This window comes from Oncorhynchus keta, chromosome 23 (genome assembly GCF_023373465.1).
Source record: "Oncorhynchus keta strain PuntledgeMale-10-30-2019 chromosome 23, Oket_V2, whole genome shotgun sequence".
Taxonomy (NCBI): Eukaryota; Metazoa; Chordata; class Actinopteri; order Salmoniformes; family Salmonidae; genus Oncorhynchus; species Oncorhynchus keta.
The window spans coordinates 22,518,632-22,534,387 of record NC_068443.1 but is presented as its reverse complement, the minus strand read 5'-3'; the positions used below and the strand labels follow the sequence as shown (position 1 = coordinate 22,534,387).

Here is a 15,756-nt window from a genome sequence, read left to right as displayed (position 1 = left end):
CCAGCTTGAAGTTTCTTGCTTTCAGAAAATAGTGTCTTCATGTTAAAGGGAATATTCCAGCTGTCGGTGTCAGCAGGTCCCCTTGTTATCCATCTAAAATCATTTAAAAAGTAGTGGAGGAATATTATATCTTACTTACTTATTGTATGTTTTGAACATTGCAATAGTTTTCCACAAAAAAAAACCTTGCCTTATCTTTAGTCCAAATATTTCCCTCTGGTAGTCTGGATATTATATTTGTCTATTATGCCCTTGTTCGTGGACATAAACGTTGATTCTGAAATACTGTGCCAAAGAATCCTAGGAGTGTTCAGTGCTTATCAGTGACTGAAAAGTAGCCTACGTCTCCCACCAGCTTTGGACCTTAGATGTTCACAGTATTTTGGTCTGTAATCTGAAACCAGCTAATTTCATTATCTCACTTTTGTTTGTTTCCCTCTATTAGTGATACCTACAGTATCTTGCAGATAACTATTCAAATGTACAGATTTAATCTTACGCACTTACTAAAACCACAAATATTTTGTATGTTTTCATTTCACCAAACTTGGCCGTGTTTTCTCATTTGTTGAACTTGTGAATGTTCATGACTCAAGTACAAGCATGCAGTGCAGTTCATTGGCTCTGGAACTGTGGTCCACCATTTTGTTTCTACCTGGAGTAAGTGAGTGCGGTCTGGCTGTCAGTAGAGTGTGAATGACGTTAAGATATGTACCTGGAGCAGCCAGGGGGCACATAAAGAGGTTAGCGCAGGGCTCTGGAATTTCCAAGAGAGGAACAAGTGTGCCTGCCCGGAGGCATCGCATTTTCCATCTGATTTCAGAGACTTGTACCTGTCTGTGCATATCCGATACATACAGTGGAACATCCAGACTGACGCACAGCACAGTACAGAAACACGCTGTGTTTGGCTTATTTACAAAAAGGCCATATACAGATGTAGCACCTTAATTTGATCACTCTTGTTGCTGAGAATTGTCCCGCACAGCAGGAAATGCAAACATGTAGTGTATTTGAGCTTTAAAAATGATTCTAAATGATTCCACTTTGAAATTTCAGACTTGATTTGCCCTAATAATAAATGTATCAACCCCTACAGAAATGTCAATTCATTATAATACACATAATAATTCACATTTCCTGTTGCTGAATTAGGATTTTCCTGCTGTAGCAAACTGGATGAAATTATGATCCTATATCTGTATATTGAGTTGGTTTAGAGTAGACACATAAACACATAAAGAATAATGTAGTAACTAAAAAAGTGTTAAACAAATCGAAATATATTTTAGATTTGAGATTCTTCAAAATAGCCACCCTTTTCCTTGATGACAGCTTTGCACACTCCTAGCATTCTCTCAACCAGGAATTCCCACATATGCTTAGCACTTGGTGGCTGCTTTTCCTTCACTCTGCGGTCCAATTCATCCCAGACCATCTCAATTGGGTTGAGGTTGGGTGATTGTGGAGGCCACTCCATCACTCTCCTTCTTGGTCAAATAGCCCTTACACAGCCTGGAGGTGTGTTGGGTCATTGTCCTATTGAAAACAAATGATAGTCCCACTAAGCGCAAACCAGATGGGATGGCGTATCGCTGCAGAATGCTGTGGTAGCCATACTGGTTAAGTGTGCCTTGAATTATAAATAAATCACTGACAGTGTCCCCAGCAAAGCACCATCACACCTTCTCCTCAATGCTCCACGGTGGGACCCACACATGCGGAGATCGTCCGTTCATCTACTCTGCATCTCACAAAGATACGGCAGTTGGAACCAAAAATCACAAATTTGGACTGAGTAGTGGTTTCTTTGCAGCAATTCGAGGCCTGATTCACGTGTCGGTTACTTGAACTCTGTGAAGGATTTATTTGGGCTGCAATTTCTGAGGTTGGTAACTCAAATGAACTTATTGTAATGGCATTCCTCCTCCTCTTCTGAGGAGGAAAAGCGAGAAGGATCGGAGGACCAATGCGCAGCGTGGTAAGTGTCCATAACGTTTATTTTAAGATATAAACTGAACACTCTGAAATATAAAACAATAAACGTGAACACGAACGAAACCCGAAACAGTACCGTGTGGCAACAAACACTCACACGGAAACAAACACCCACAACTCAAAAGTGAAACCCAGGCTACCTAAGTATGATTCTCAATCAGAGACAACTAACGACACCTGCCTCTGATTGAGAACCATACTAGGCTGAACTCAAAACCCCAACATAGAAAAACACACATAGACTGCTCACCCCAACTCACGCCCTGACCATAGTAAATAAAGACAAAACAAAGGAAATAAAGGTCAGAACGTGACACTTATCCTCTGCAGCAGAGTTAACTCTGGGTATTTCTTTCCTGTGGCGGTCCTCATGAGAGCCAGTTTCATCATAACGCTTGATCGTTTTTGTGACTGCACTTGAAGAAATGTTCAAAATTGCTCAAATTTTCCAAATTGACTGACCTTCATATCTTAAAGTAATGATTTACTGTGGTTTCTCTTTGCTTATTTGAGCTGTTCCTGCCATAATATGGACTTTTTTTTTTATCAAATAGGGCTTTCTTCTGTATAACACCCCTACCCCTAACACCCCTACACAACTGATTGGCTAAAACACATCAAGAAGGAAAGAAGGAAAGAAGAAGGAAAGAAATTACACAAACTTTTCACAAGGCACAGCTGTTAATTGAAATGCATTCCAGGTGACTACCTCATGAAGCTTTTTGAGATAATAGTTTTATTTTTATTTAACTAGGCAAGTCAGTTAAGAACAAATTCTTATTTACAATGACGGCCTACCCCGGCCAAACTCTGACGACGCTGGGCCAATTGTGCACCGCCCTATGGGACTTCCAATCACGGCTGGTTGTGATACAGCCTGGTATTTAGTGACACCTCTAGCACTGAGATGCAGTGCCTTAGACCCCTGTGCCACTTGGGAGCCCCAAATACCAAGAATGCCAATAGTGTGCGATGCTGTCATCAAGGCAAAGGGTGACTTCTTTGAAGAATTTCAAATACAAAATATATTTGGATTTGTTGGTTACTTTTTTGGTTACTACATGATTCCATATGTGTTATTTCATAGTTTTGATGACTTCACTATTCTACAATGTAGAAAATAGCAAAAATAAAGAAAAACCCTAGAATGAGTAGATGGGTCCAAATTTGAGATTTTTACTGTATAAGTACACAAGACTTGGAAAGGTACCCCTGTTATGCTAATGCTTTACATCTATGGGCAACATCACAAATTGTATCTTGACAGACAGATATAACTGCTGTAGCTATAGATAACATGTGTAGAGCAGCTGTATAGAAGACATACACAAACACTGGCACACTCATAACCACTACACATAAAACTTTCTGAACATCACAAGCAAACTCACTCTACGACACAGTACAACTTAAGCCCAATTATAAATGCATGAATAGAGTTGTGTTTTGACTCCTTTTCTTTGTTGAAATAGGCTAAGTACTGTCGTACTTCAAATCAAATCAAATTGTATTTGTCACATGCTCCAAATTACAACGGGATTAGACTTAACCGTGAAATGCTTGCTGATGAGCCCTTCCCAACGATGTAAAAATATATATATATAATAAAAGAAAAACAGTAACACAAGAGGAATGAAATACACACGAATGTAGCAATACATTCCAGATGTGCAGAGGTATGAGGTATTTCAGGTAGATACAGTGGTTTGCGAAAGTAGTCACCCCCCTTTTGGCATTTTGCCTATTTTGTTGCCTTACAACCTGGAATTAAAATAGATTTTTTTGAGGGTTTGTATCATTTGATTTACACAACATGCCTACCACTTTGAAGAACGAGAAATTACAGGTTGTAATGCAACGAAATAGGAAAAATGACCAAGGGGGATGAATACTTTTGCAAGGCACTGTATGTACATGAAGGCAGGGTAATCTGAGAAGGCAGCAGGATAGATAATTATAATAATAAGAGTAAAATAAAAACTAGCAGCAGCAAATCACATTTTTTATTTTCGGGCACTTCCCAACAATGCAGAAAGAGAAAATAGAGAAATAATTAAAAAAAATTGACTGAGTGGATAACATAACCCTAACCCAAATCATGATATCATCCTTGGAATGTATGTTATGTCTCTACAAAGTGACGTCTCCCAAAAACGGAAAAAGATAGCAACACTGCAAAAATGACCGTGTTTACAAGCCAAAGGGCAATGAAGACATCCCACCTAAGATAGGGCATTAGAGAGGTGATAGTGAGAGTTATTAGCAGTGTTAGTCTCTCACATGGTAATGAGATTGCCATTCATTCAGATCCCTCTCAATGAGCTCAACTTCCCATGATGCCTCCTTAGGGACCATACACTCTGCACCAAATGTTGATTTGACGACATATTTGCTAGAATCAATTTGCACATTTCAGACGGCACTCTGGTCAGAGGTGTACCTTAGACCGCTCTCGGCCAGCAAACGCTACCAGTGTGTCCCCCCCACAAGCCCACCCACCCACAGCAGAGACAAACAGAGACAAACTTCCAGTCGAAGCTCAAATCCACTTCAAGACCCTGGTGCTTGCCTACGGAGCTGCAAGGGAAACTGTCCCTTCCTACCTTTAGGCTATGCTCAAACCCAACACCCCAACCTGAGCACTCCGTTTTTCCACTTCTGGACTCTTGGCCCTCCCACCCCTACAGGGGTTCAGCTCCTGCACAGCCTAGTCAAATATCTTCTCTGTCCTGGCACCCTAATGGTGGAACAAGTATCCCCCTAACATCAGGACAGTGGAGGTTCTGCCCATCTTCTGAAAATGTCTGAAAACCTACCTCTTCAACGAGTATCTTAAATAACCTACTAGTACTGACTTCGCTGATAACTACTTTGTTGATGGAAAATGTGCTTACTATGACTGTGATATGTGGTTGTCCCACCTAGCTATCTTGAGATGAATGCACAAATTGTAAGTAGCTCTGGATAAGAACATCTGCTAAATGTAAAGGTACTAAGGCACAGGCATGCCGAGCCTGACTGAAATATAGTGGTTTAGAAAAACAGACACACATTTAAAAAATAAAAACGCTGACTAAGAAAAATATGCAAATGAAGTCCAAAATAACACACAATGATAGTCACAACAACCTACACGCACACAACAACACACACACCTCTGGCTGTGCCCTCAGAGAATGTGTGTGTGTGTGTGTGTGTGTGTGTGTGTGTGTGTGTGTGTGTGTGTGTGTGTGTGTGTGTGTGTGTGTGTGTGTGTGTGTGTGTGTGTGTGTGTGTGTGTGTGTGTGTGTGTGTGTGTGTGTGTAATCATCCGGTGCATTAGTACAGTCGTGGCCAAAAGTTTTGAGAATGACACAAATATACATTTTCACAAAGTCTGCTGCCTCAGTTTGTATGATGGCAATTTGCATATACTCCAGAATGTTATGAAGAGTGATCAGATGAATTGCAATTAATTGCAAAGTCCCTCTTTGCCATGCAAATGAACTGAATCCCCCCAAAACATTTACACTGCATTTCAGCCCTGCCACAAAAGGACAAGCTGACATCATGTCAGTGATTATCTCGTTAACACAGGTGTGAGTGTTGACGAGGACAAGGCTGGAGATCACTCTGTCATGCTGATTGAGTTTGAATAACAGACTGGAAGATTCAAAGGGAGGGGGGTTGCTTGGAATCGTTGTTCTTCCTCTGTCAACCATGGTTACCTGCAAGGAAACACGTGTAGTCATCCTTGCTTTGCACAAAATGGGCTTCATAGGCAAGGATATTGCTGCCAGTAAGATTGCACATAAAACAACCATTAATAGAATCATCAAAAACTTCAAGGAGAGCGGTTCAATTGTTGTGAACAAGGCTTCAGGGAGCCCAAGAAAGTCCAGCAAGCGTCAGGAACGTCTCCTAAAGTTGATTCAGCTGCAGGATCGGGGCACCACCAGTACAGAGCTTGCTCAGGAATGGTACCAGGCAGGTGTGAGTGCATCTGCACACACAGTGAGGTGACAAACTTTGGAGGATGGCCTGGTATCAAGAAGGGCAGCAAAGAAGCCTCTTCTCTCCAGGAAAAACAACAGGGACAAACTGATTTTCTGCAAAGGGTACAGGGATTGGACTGTTGAGGACTGGGGAAAGTAATGTTATCTGATGAATCCCCTTTCCGATTGTTTGGGGCATCCAGAAAAAAGCGTGTCCAGAGAAAGCAAGGTGAGCGCTACCATCAGTCCTGTGTCATGCCAACAGTAAAGCATCCTGAGACCATTCATGTGTGGGGTTGCTTCTCAGCCAAGGGATTGGGCTCACTCACAATTTTGCCTAAGAACACAGCCATTAATAAAGAATGGTATCAACACATCCTCCGAGAGCAACTTCTCCCAACCATCCAGGAACAGTTTGGTGATGAACAATGCCTTTTCCAGCATGATGGAGCACCTTGCCATATGGCAAAAGCGATAACTAAGTGGCTCGGGGAACAAAACATCGATATTTTGGGTCTATGGCCAGGAAACTCCACAGACCTTAATCCCATTGAGAACTTTTGGTCAATCCTCAAGAGGCGGGTGGACAAACAAAACCCCACAAATTCTGTCAAACTCCAAGCATTGATTATGCAAGAATGGGCTGCCATCAGTCAGGATGTGGCCCAGATGTTAATTGACAGCATGCCAGGGCGGATTGCAGATGTCTTCAAAAAGAAGGGTATTGACAAATATTGACTCTTTGTATCAACTTCATGTAATTGTCAATAAAAGCCTTTGACACTTATGATATGTCTGTAATTATACTTCAGTATTCCATAGTAACATCTCACAAAAATATCTAAAGACACTTAAGCGGCAAACTTTGTGGAAATTAATATTTGTGTCATTCTCAAAACTTTTGGCCACAACTGTACATCTCTACATTTCTCATGGCTATAGGATGACAGGGCTTTCTGGGGGGCTTTAAATTAGCACCCCGGTGCTGAGTGAGGGGTCACCGCAGGCAAGGCTGTCACAAGTCTGCCCCCCACCTCACATCTCCCCTCGGTCCTCAGCTGTCCACTCACAACAGACACTAGTACTAAACAGACACTAGTACTAAACTATACTCAATATTATGCCAGTTGAAGGTATTGGAGAGGTATACCAACTCCTAGAGAGTGTAATCAAGAAGTTAGAGCCAGAAGTCTTTGGTATGATTTTGCTTCACACATTGCATGTCACTAACATCGCTTAAAGGGTTGACATTCTTCAGAAGCATGTTTTTCCTATAGACTTGAGGTGGTAGTGCTCTCTGGGTAGTTCAGCATCCATGGCTAGTTCTCACCCTCCGTTCTGTCTCTTTGTGTGTCTGAGCAGCCGTCCCATCATCCATCTGTGATGTCAGAGTGGACGCCATGCAGAGTCTGAGTCGGCAGGTCAGTGATGTCACAGATCACCAAGGGTTCTGTGGCTCAGGTTGGGGTGTGCAGGAAGACTACAGGAGCACACGGACCTACTCACCCTGCGTACCTCACACACAGGTACCTGAACATACTGAAACCCTGACTCGCTGACTCCCAATGTCTGTCATTACCTTGTAGTTTCGAACAGACTATACAGACTATAGTACTACATAGAGCCATGGCTATATGGAACGCAAGCAGTAGAATCCGATTTTAAAAACGGATAAAAAGACACCTTATGGAACAGCGGGGACTGTGAAGAGACACACACACAGGCACAGACACACATACACATGATAAGACACACACTCTACACACATGTACACATAGATGTTGTATTGTAAATATGTGATAGTAGAGTAGTGGTCTGAGGGAACACACTTAATGTGTTCCCTTTCACTTTGTGAAAAGTGTTCTGAAATGTAATGTCATGTAATATTTTAAATGGCCTCGCTTGTCATGATGTGCACAATTAAGTGCTGTGTTTTGCTGTGTACCATTTTTGCTTTGTAAAATGTGATGTTCACGCATGATTTTGCTGTGTGTGTGTTTCAGCATGGCATGCTATTTAGAAGTGACAGTGTGGACGACAGAGCTCAAGGTCCAGAGATGGACAGCGGAGTGGAGGCTGGTAGTGACATGACTCCTCCTACTCCTGCCTTCCCCATCTCTCCCCCTACACCTTATGGTAAGAGCCTCCTTCATTGTCCTGGGCCTCTTTTCAAAGGTGTGTGTGTGATTGCATATGATCGTGCTTGTGATCATTGCTGAATGACTGCATTCTAAACCTAATCTCTTCTTCTATCTTTCCACAGTGAAAAACATGCCGGAATTCCCTCACCTGAGGCAATCTCCATCTCCCAGCATGCAATCCTTTGGAGCTTACAGGATGGAGCAGGGTAGGTCATGGCTGTGTGTATCGCAGCACTAACATTCTCATGAATTAATTCTTCATTCAAGTGAAGTGAGATAAATGTTTAAATATATTCCATAATTCAATGGTCTGGTAAGACGAGGGGCGGCGGTGTGTGTCTATTTGTCAATAACAGCTGGTGCGGGATGTCCAATATTAAAGAAGTCTCAAGGTTTTGCTCGCCTGAGGTAGAGTACTTAATGATAACCTGTAAACCATGCTATCTACCAAGAGAGTTATCTTCTATATTATTTGTAGTTGTCTTTTTACCACCACAAACTGATGCTGGCACTAAGACCGCACTCAACCAGCTGTATAAGGCCATAAACAAACAAGAAAATGCTCATCCAGAAGCGGCACTCCTAGCGGCCCGGGGACTTTAAAGCAGCTCATCTTAAATCCGTTTTACCTTATTTCTACCAGCAGTTCACATATGTAACCAGAGGAGAAAAAAACTCACCTTTAGAACACCGTTACTCCACACACATAATTCTGACCTTAATTCTGACCATAATTTCTGCTTACAAGCAGAAACTAAAGTATGAAGGACAAGTGACTCACTCAATACGCTACAGGACTGTTTTGCTAGCACAGACTGGAATATGTTCCGGGGTTCATGCAATGGCATTGGGGAGTATACCACCTCAGTCACTGGCTTCATCAATAAGTGCATCGACGACGTCATCCCCACGCTGACTATACATACATTTGCCAACCGGAAGCCATGGATTTACAAGCAACATCTTCACCGAACTAAAGGCTAGAACCACTGCTTTCATAAGTAGGCGCTACAGAGGGTGATGCGTACGGCCCAGTACATCACTGGGGCCACTCTTCCTGCCATCCAGGACCTATATACTAGGCGGTGTCAGAGGGCCCAAAAAATTGTCAAAGACCCCAGTCATAAACTGTTCTCTCTGCTACCTCACGGCAAGCGGTATCGGAGTTCCAAGTCTAGGACAAAAAGGCTCCTTAACAGCTTCCACCTCCAAGCCATAAGACTGCTGAACAATTCATCAAATGGCCACCCCCCCCACCCCCTCCGCTGCTGCTTGCTGTGTGTTGTCTATGTATTCTCACTTTACCCCTACCTTCATGTACAAATGACCTCGACAGGTCTGTACCCCCTCACATTGACTTGGTACCAGTACCCCCTGTATATAGCCTCGTTATTGGTATTTATTGTATTACTTTTATTTTTATTTTGTACTTTTTTAAACTTTAGTTTATTTAGTAAATATTTTCTTAACTCTATTTCTTTAACTGCATTTTTGGTTAAGGGCCTGTAACTAAGCATTTCACGGGGTATTCGGCGCATGTGACTAATACAATTTGATTTGATTACAGCAGTACTCAAAATATACTTTTTTTTCAGAGTACAGAACAATCCATAGAAATACCACTAGTCTCTACATAAAGTGAATGGATATATTGAAATGTCAGGCCATTGTGAGGGGAATGTATCATGTGGCACTTGACCTTTGACAAAGCCATTTGATTGGAGGAGTCACACGATAGGACAGTGGAACAATGGATTTGTGGTCTATGTAGGGAAGTGGAGACATTAGAAGTGAAGGAGTCTATTCCACTCATTCTCTCTCATCGTCCTCTCTCTCTTTACTTCATCTCTCACTCTATTAAAGACAGAAAGTGGGTGTCAGAGAAAGAGAGTGAGTGAGAGAAATAGCTCTAGGAAACAGAGCCCAGTGATGAGGGTTTGAATTCAAGTAAGTGGTTTACGTGTGTTCATTGTTCATCACTGCTTTTTAACTATCATGAGAACTTCTCTCGGAATGTAATCGACCATAGCCCTTTTAGGTGTACATTATGTTTATGTGTTTATATCTGGTTGTCTTTGTTTTTCCTGTGGTATTGAACCATTGCTGGTCCATAACAAATGTATGATCCCTGCCTGTAGTTGGGGATTTTGTGGTGGTTGGAGGCAGTGCACTAAACAAAGCCTTCTCATGGACTGCCTCCTTTCCCTGGGGGATCCATACAAGTCTCTCTCCTCCCATGGTCGGTTTGGAGAACGTCTGTGTGGTTTCAGTACTGAAAAGAAACAGTTTTTTTATAGCACATAGTGGCGAAGCCTTGAATGACTAAAACAGTAAAACATGTTGTCTGTGCGTAGCCTTGTTGTGGTCTTAGATTTTTCTCAGTGGTGGAACACGCCCAGTTATAAATGTGGTTGTTCTCAGAGATTGGGATGTCTTGGTTTATCATCTACTGGCATACATCTTAAACCATTCTTTTAGAGTATAGAGACATAATCAGACATGGCAGAGGTCCCTTCTGTGGTTCCCTCCCTCCGAAACAAGTCATAAAGAGGGTTTTTGTTCCAAATCCAGTTGAGTAGTTGGCAGAGTTTTGCCATCCTGTTGTGGCTGTGGGTCATTGGTGAGGCATGACAGTGATGATATCAGAGGTTACACTCACACACACAAAGTGAGACTCATAGAGGTGACCTTCATGTTCATCTCTTTGTCCCTCTTTGACCCCCACCAGCCTGTTGTCATGGAGATCTGTGTCAAAGGGGTTGTGAGAGTGACAGCACCCCCAGACTGATCTGTGGCCACACTGTGCCCACTTTGCCCTAGCACGCACCGTGTATAGAATCACCGCATTCAGACATGCCATGTAACCATGGTTATGCAGGGTCGAGGAATCGGGGGGGCTCAAAAACTATTTTCTTTCCCCAGTGAAAGTACCTCTGTGTCAAAAGAAGGGTCGAGGGACAAAAAGAAACCAGTACCCCTCTCTCTCGTTTCGTTGTCTGCCTTGTCCTCCACATTCCCATAGAGGTAATTGGGAACCCATGGATACATCAGTCAGTCACTGAGCTGTATGGAATCTGTGGACTGGAAACATGTGGTTTCAGGTTCTGGGGGCGGGCACATTTGTATTACATTTTTAATTCACGTTTATTTAACCAGGTAGGCCAGTTGAGAAAAAAATCCCATTTACAACTGCGACCTGGCAAAGATAAAGCAAAGCAGTGCGACAAAAACAACAACACAGAGTTACACATAAACAAATGTACACAATAGAAAAATCTATGTACAGTGTGTGCAAATATAGAAGAGTAGGGAGGTAAGGCGAAATAATTACAATTTAGCATTAACACTGGATTGATAGATGTGCAGATGATGTGCAAGTAGAAATACTGGGGTGCAAAGAGCAAGGGGTAAGTAACAATAGGGGGATGAAGTAGGTGGGTGTGCTATTTAGGCCAAAGGAAGTGTTGGCTTTGGGGATGACCAGTGAAATATACCTGCTGGAGAGCGTGCTACGGGTGGGTTATGCCATGGTGACCAGTGAACTGAGATAAGGCGGGGCTTTACCTAGCAAAGACCTATAGATGTCCTGGAGCCAGTGGGTTTGGCAACAAATATGTAGTGAGGGCCAGCCAACGAGAGCATACAGGTCACAGTGGTGGGTGGTATATAGGGCTTTGGTGACAAAACGGATGGCACTGTGATAGACTGCATCCAGATTGCTGAATAGAGTGTTGGAGGCTATTTTGTGAATGATATTGCCAAAGTCAAGGATCGGTAGGATAGTCAGTTTTACGAGGGTATGCTTGGCAGCATGAGTGAAGGAGGCTTTGTTGCGATATGGGAAGCTGATTCTCGATTTCATTTTGGATTGGAGATGCTTAATGTGAGTCTGGAAGGAGAGTTTACAGTTTAACCAGTCACCTAGGTATTTGTAGTTGTCCACATATTCTAAGTCAGAACTGTCCTGAGTAGTGATGCTAGTTGGACGGGAGGGTGCAGGCAGCAATCGGTTGAAGAGCATGCACTTAGTTTTACTAGCACACACTGAACTTTATCTGAGAAGTAGTTGGTGAACCAGGTGAGTCAGTCATTTTAGAAGCCAAGTCTATTGAGTCTGCCGATAAGAATGCAATGATTGACCGAGTCGAAAGCCTTGGCCAGGTCGATGAAGACGGCTGCACAGTAGTGTCTTTTATCGATGGCGGTTATGATATAGTTTTGGACCTTGAGCGTGGCTGAGGTGCATCAATGGCCAGCTCGGAAACCAGATTGCGGAGAAGGTACGGTGGGATTCAAGATGGTCAGTGATCTGTTTGAGTAGGGGGAGACACTCTGGAGCTTTCCAATCTTTGGGGATCTCAGGTGATATGAAAGAGAGGTTGAATAGGCTAGTAATAGGGGTTGCAACAGAATGCCTAGCCCAGCTGAATTGCTGGGATCCAGATTTTGCAGCTCTTTCAGAACATCAGCTGTCTGGATTTGGGTGAAGGGGAAGCGGGGGGGTGCAAGTTGCTGCAAGGGGTGCTGAGATGTTGGCCGGGGTAGGGGTAACCAGGTGGAAAGCATGGCCAGTCGTAGATAAATGCTTATTGAAATGATCGATTATCGTAGATGTATCGGTGGTGACTGTGTTTCTTATCCTCAGTGCAGTGGGCTGCTGGGAGGAGGTGCTCATATTCTCCATGGACTTTACAGTGTCCCAGAACCCTTTGGAGTTAGTGCTACAGGATGCAAATTTCTGTTTGAAAAAGCTAGCTGAGTATATTGGTTCCTGACTTCCCCGAAAAGTTGCACATCGCAGGGGCTATTCGATGCTAATGCAGAACACCACAGGATGTTTTTGCGCTGGTCAAGGGCAGACAAGTCTGTGGTGAATCAAGGGCTATATCTGTTCTTCGTTCTACATTTTTTTTAATGGGGCATGCTTATTTAAGGTGAGGAAGCACTTGGAAAGCACCATGGTGAGGAAAGCACTTTTAAAGACCAACCAGGCATCCTCTCCTGATGGGATGAGGTCAATATCCTTCCAGGATACCCGGGCCAATTCGATTAGAAAGGACTGCTTGTTTAAGTGTTTTATGGAGTGTTTGACAGTGATGAGGGGTGGTCGTTTGACCGCGTAGCCATTACGGATGCAGACAATGATGCAAAAATCGCTGAGATCCTGGTTGAAGACAGCAGAGGTGTATTTAGAGGGCAAGTTGGTCAGGATGATATCTAAGAGAGTGCCCATGGTTACGGATTTAGGGTTGTACCTGGTAGGTTCCTTGATCATTTGTGTGAGATTGAGGACATCTAGTTTAGATTGTAGGACGGCCGGTTAAGCATGTCCCAGTTTATGTCACCTAACAGTACAAACTCTGAAGGTAGAAATAGAATGAATAGAATGGGTGTTCCAATTGAAGGCAATGACGGCATAATGGCTGGAATGGCAGCCATTGCAGGTGAACCCAGAAGAGCAAAGAAGAAAGTAAAAGCAGGAAGTTAAAGAAGGAAGTGCAGCCATCAATATGTGCTGTGATTTGTTGATTCAACTCAACTGACATTACAAAAAATGCATTCCATTGCATTAGTCACATCAGTTAACATTATTTGAATGAACATTGTACATTACCATGGTATTTACTGCATCACAATACCAGGAAGCCATTGCGAGTGTACCAATGAGTTTACCAGTCAAATTTCTATGGCTAGACACCTGTCAGGGTTTCCAGAGCTATGATTGATTAAATAAAAGCTTTACTCAATTATGTCTGGGGACTTTTAATTTCTGCTTGAATTAATTAGTCTGATTTGTTGCCTCAGTGCCACTGCCTGCCAGGCAGCAGTAAGGCCTGCCAGGGAGAGTAATCTGCTCCGTACTGAACAGATCGATGAATGGCTGCTGTACTGTTGAGCTTGAAGCAGACTGACTTACTGACTGACTGGAGAATGATTCAACTAACACCACTGCTGACTGCTCTGTTTGGTATTGGATGTATTCTATTATACTGCACCTGGGGTGAGAGTGCTTTTATTTGACTGAAATTATTAAAGTAATGATTTTTTCCCAGTTTTTGTTCATGTGATATCCAGATGTTTTGGAGCAATTGAATCTGTATTTCTTTTGGAGTGTTGGTCAATAGACGGTCTGAAACAAGCAAATATGAAAATGCTAATGTTAAACGAGGCAGTGTCAGAGGACGGCCCTAAAAATCTCCAAATGCTTATGTTACAACCAGAGGAAAAAAACTCTAGGCCACCTTTACTCCACACACAGAGACAGTCCCCTACTGTACTCCCTGTTCACCCTAATGTACTCCCTGTTCACACACCCTCCCTGTTCACTGCAAGGCCAAACACGAATCCAACACTATCATTAAGTTTGCAGATGACACAACAGTGGTAGGCCTGATCATCGACAATGATGAGACATCCTATAAGATGGAGATCAGAGACCTGGCCGTGTGGTGCCAGAATAACAACCTCTCCCTCAACGTGATCAAGACAAAGGAGATGATTGTGGACTACAGAAAAAGGAGGGCCGAGCACGCCTCCATTCACATCGACAGGGCTATAGTGGAACAGGCTGAGAGATTCCAGTTCCTTGGTGTCCACATCACGAACGAACTACCATGGTCCAAACACACCAAAACAGTTGTGAAGAGGGCACATGCCTATTTCCCCCTCAGGAGTCTGAACAGATTTGTTATGGGTCCTCAGTCCTCAGATCCTCAAAAATGTCTACATCTGAACAATAAAGAGCATCCTGAATGGTTGCATCACCACCTGGTATAGCAACTACTCGGCCTCCGACCGCAAGGCACTACATAGGGTAGTGTGTACGGCCCAGTACATCACTAGGGCCAAGCTTCCTGCCATCCAGGACCTCTATACCAGGCAGTGTCAGGACGGCCCTAAAAATCTCCAAAGACTCCAACCACCCTTGTCATAGACTGTTCTCTCTGCTACCGCACGGCAAGCTGTACCGGAGCGCCAAGTCTAGGCCTAAAAGGCTTCTTATCAGTTTCTACCCCAAGCCACAAAACTCCTTAAAAAGAGCTAATCAAATGTCTACCCAGACTATTTGTTATTTTTCTATTTTCTTCTTTCTTCTGCATTGTTGGTTAAGGGCTTGTAAGTAAGAATTTCATGGTTGTATTCAGCGTATGTGACAAATCAAATTTGATTTGAAAGATGTTTAGTGCATTCCCTGCCCTAGTCCTTGAATGTATTTATCCAATATCTGTCGTTTGTCATGTATGCCCTCTCACACCCCCACAGAGCCTCACGGTTACTTAGAGATGATTGGTCACCTTCCCCAGTCCACAGATGAGGGCCTACCAGACTCCTCCTCCAGCAGCCATAGGTCCTTCGGCTCCTCTCGCTCTGCCTTCACAAGTGGGACGCTCCAACGGACAGACAGGTATAGCCAATCACAAACAAGCCTTTCACATAATTATTGGAAGTCTAGCTCATGTTTATTCAAAGGTAATTTATTGGAATATACTGTAGGAGATGGTTATGGACCCAATCACAGATTTGTATATATACTGAAAAAATATATAAATGCAACATGTAAAACATTGGTGCCATCTTTCATGAAAAAGATCCAAGAAATTTTCCACATGCACAAAAAGCATATTTCTCTAATATTTTGGACA

General features: G+C 43.0%; 1 protein-coding gene across 2 annotated transcripts in view; it reads left to right on the top strand.

Annotated features, from left to right (window-relative positions):
• Window positions 1–15,756, top strand: part of LOC118402526 (tensin-3-like) — a 78,556-nt gene that overhangs the window by 42,272 nt on the left and 20,528 nt on the right. For both annotated transcript variants that reach the window (XM_052476876.1, XM_052476875.1), the window contains exons 14-17: window positions 7,335–7,498; window positions 7,976–8,108; window positions 8,236–8,319; window positions 15,377–15,518. In XM_052476876.1, coding sequence (XP_052332836.1) covers window positions 7,335–7,498; window positions 7,976–8,108; window positions 8,236–8,319; window positions 15,377–15,518 — 523 coding nt within the window. The remainder of the gene's footprint in view (window positions 1–7,334; window positions 7,499–7,975; window positions 8,109–8,235; window positions 8,320–15,376; window positions 15,519–15,756) is intronic.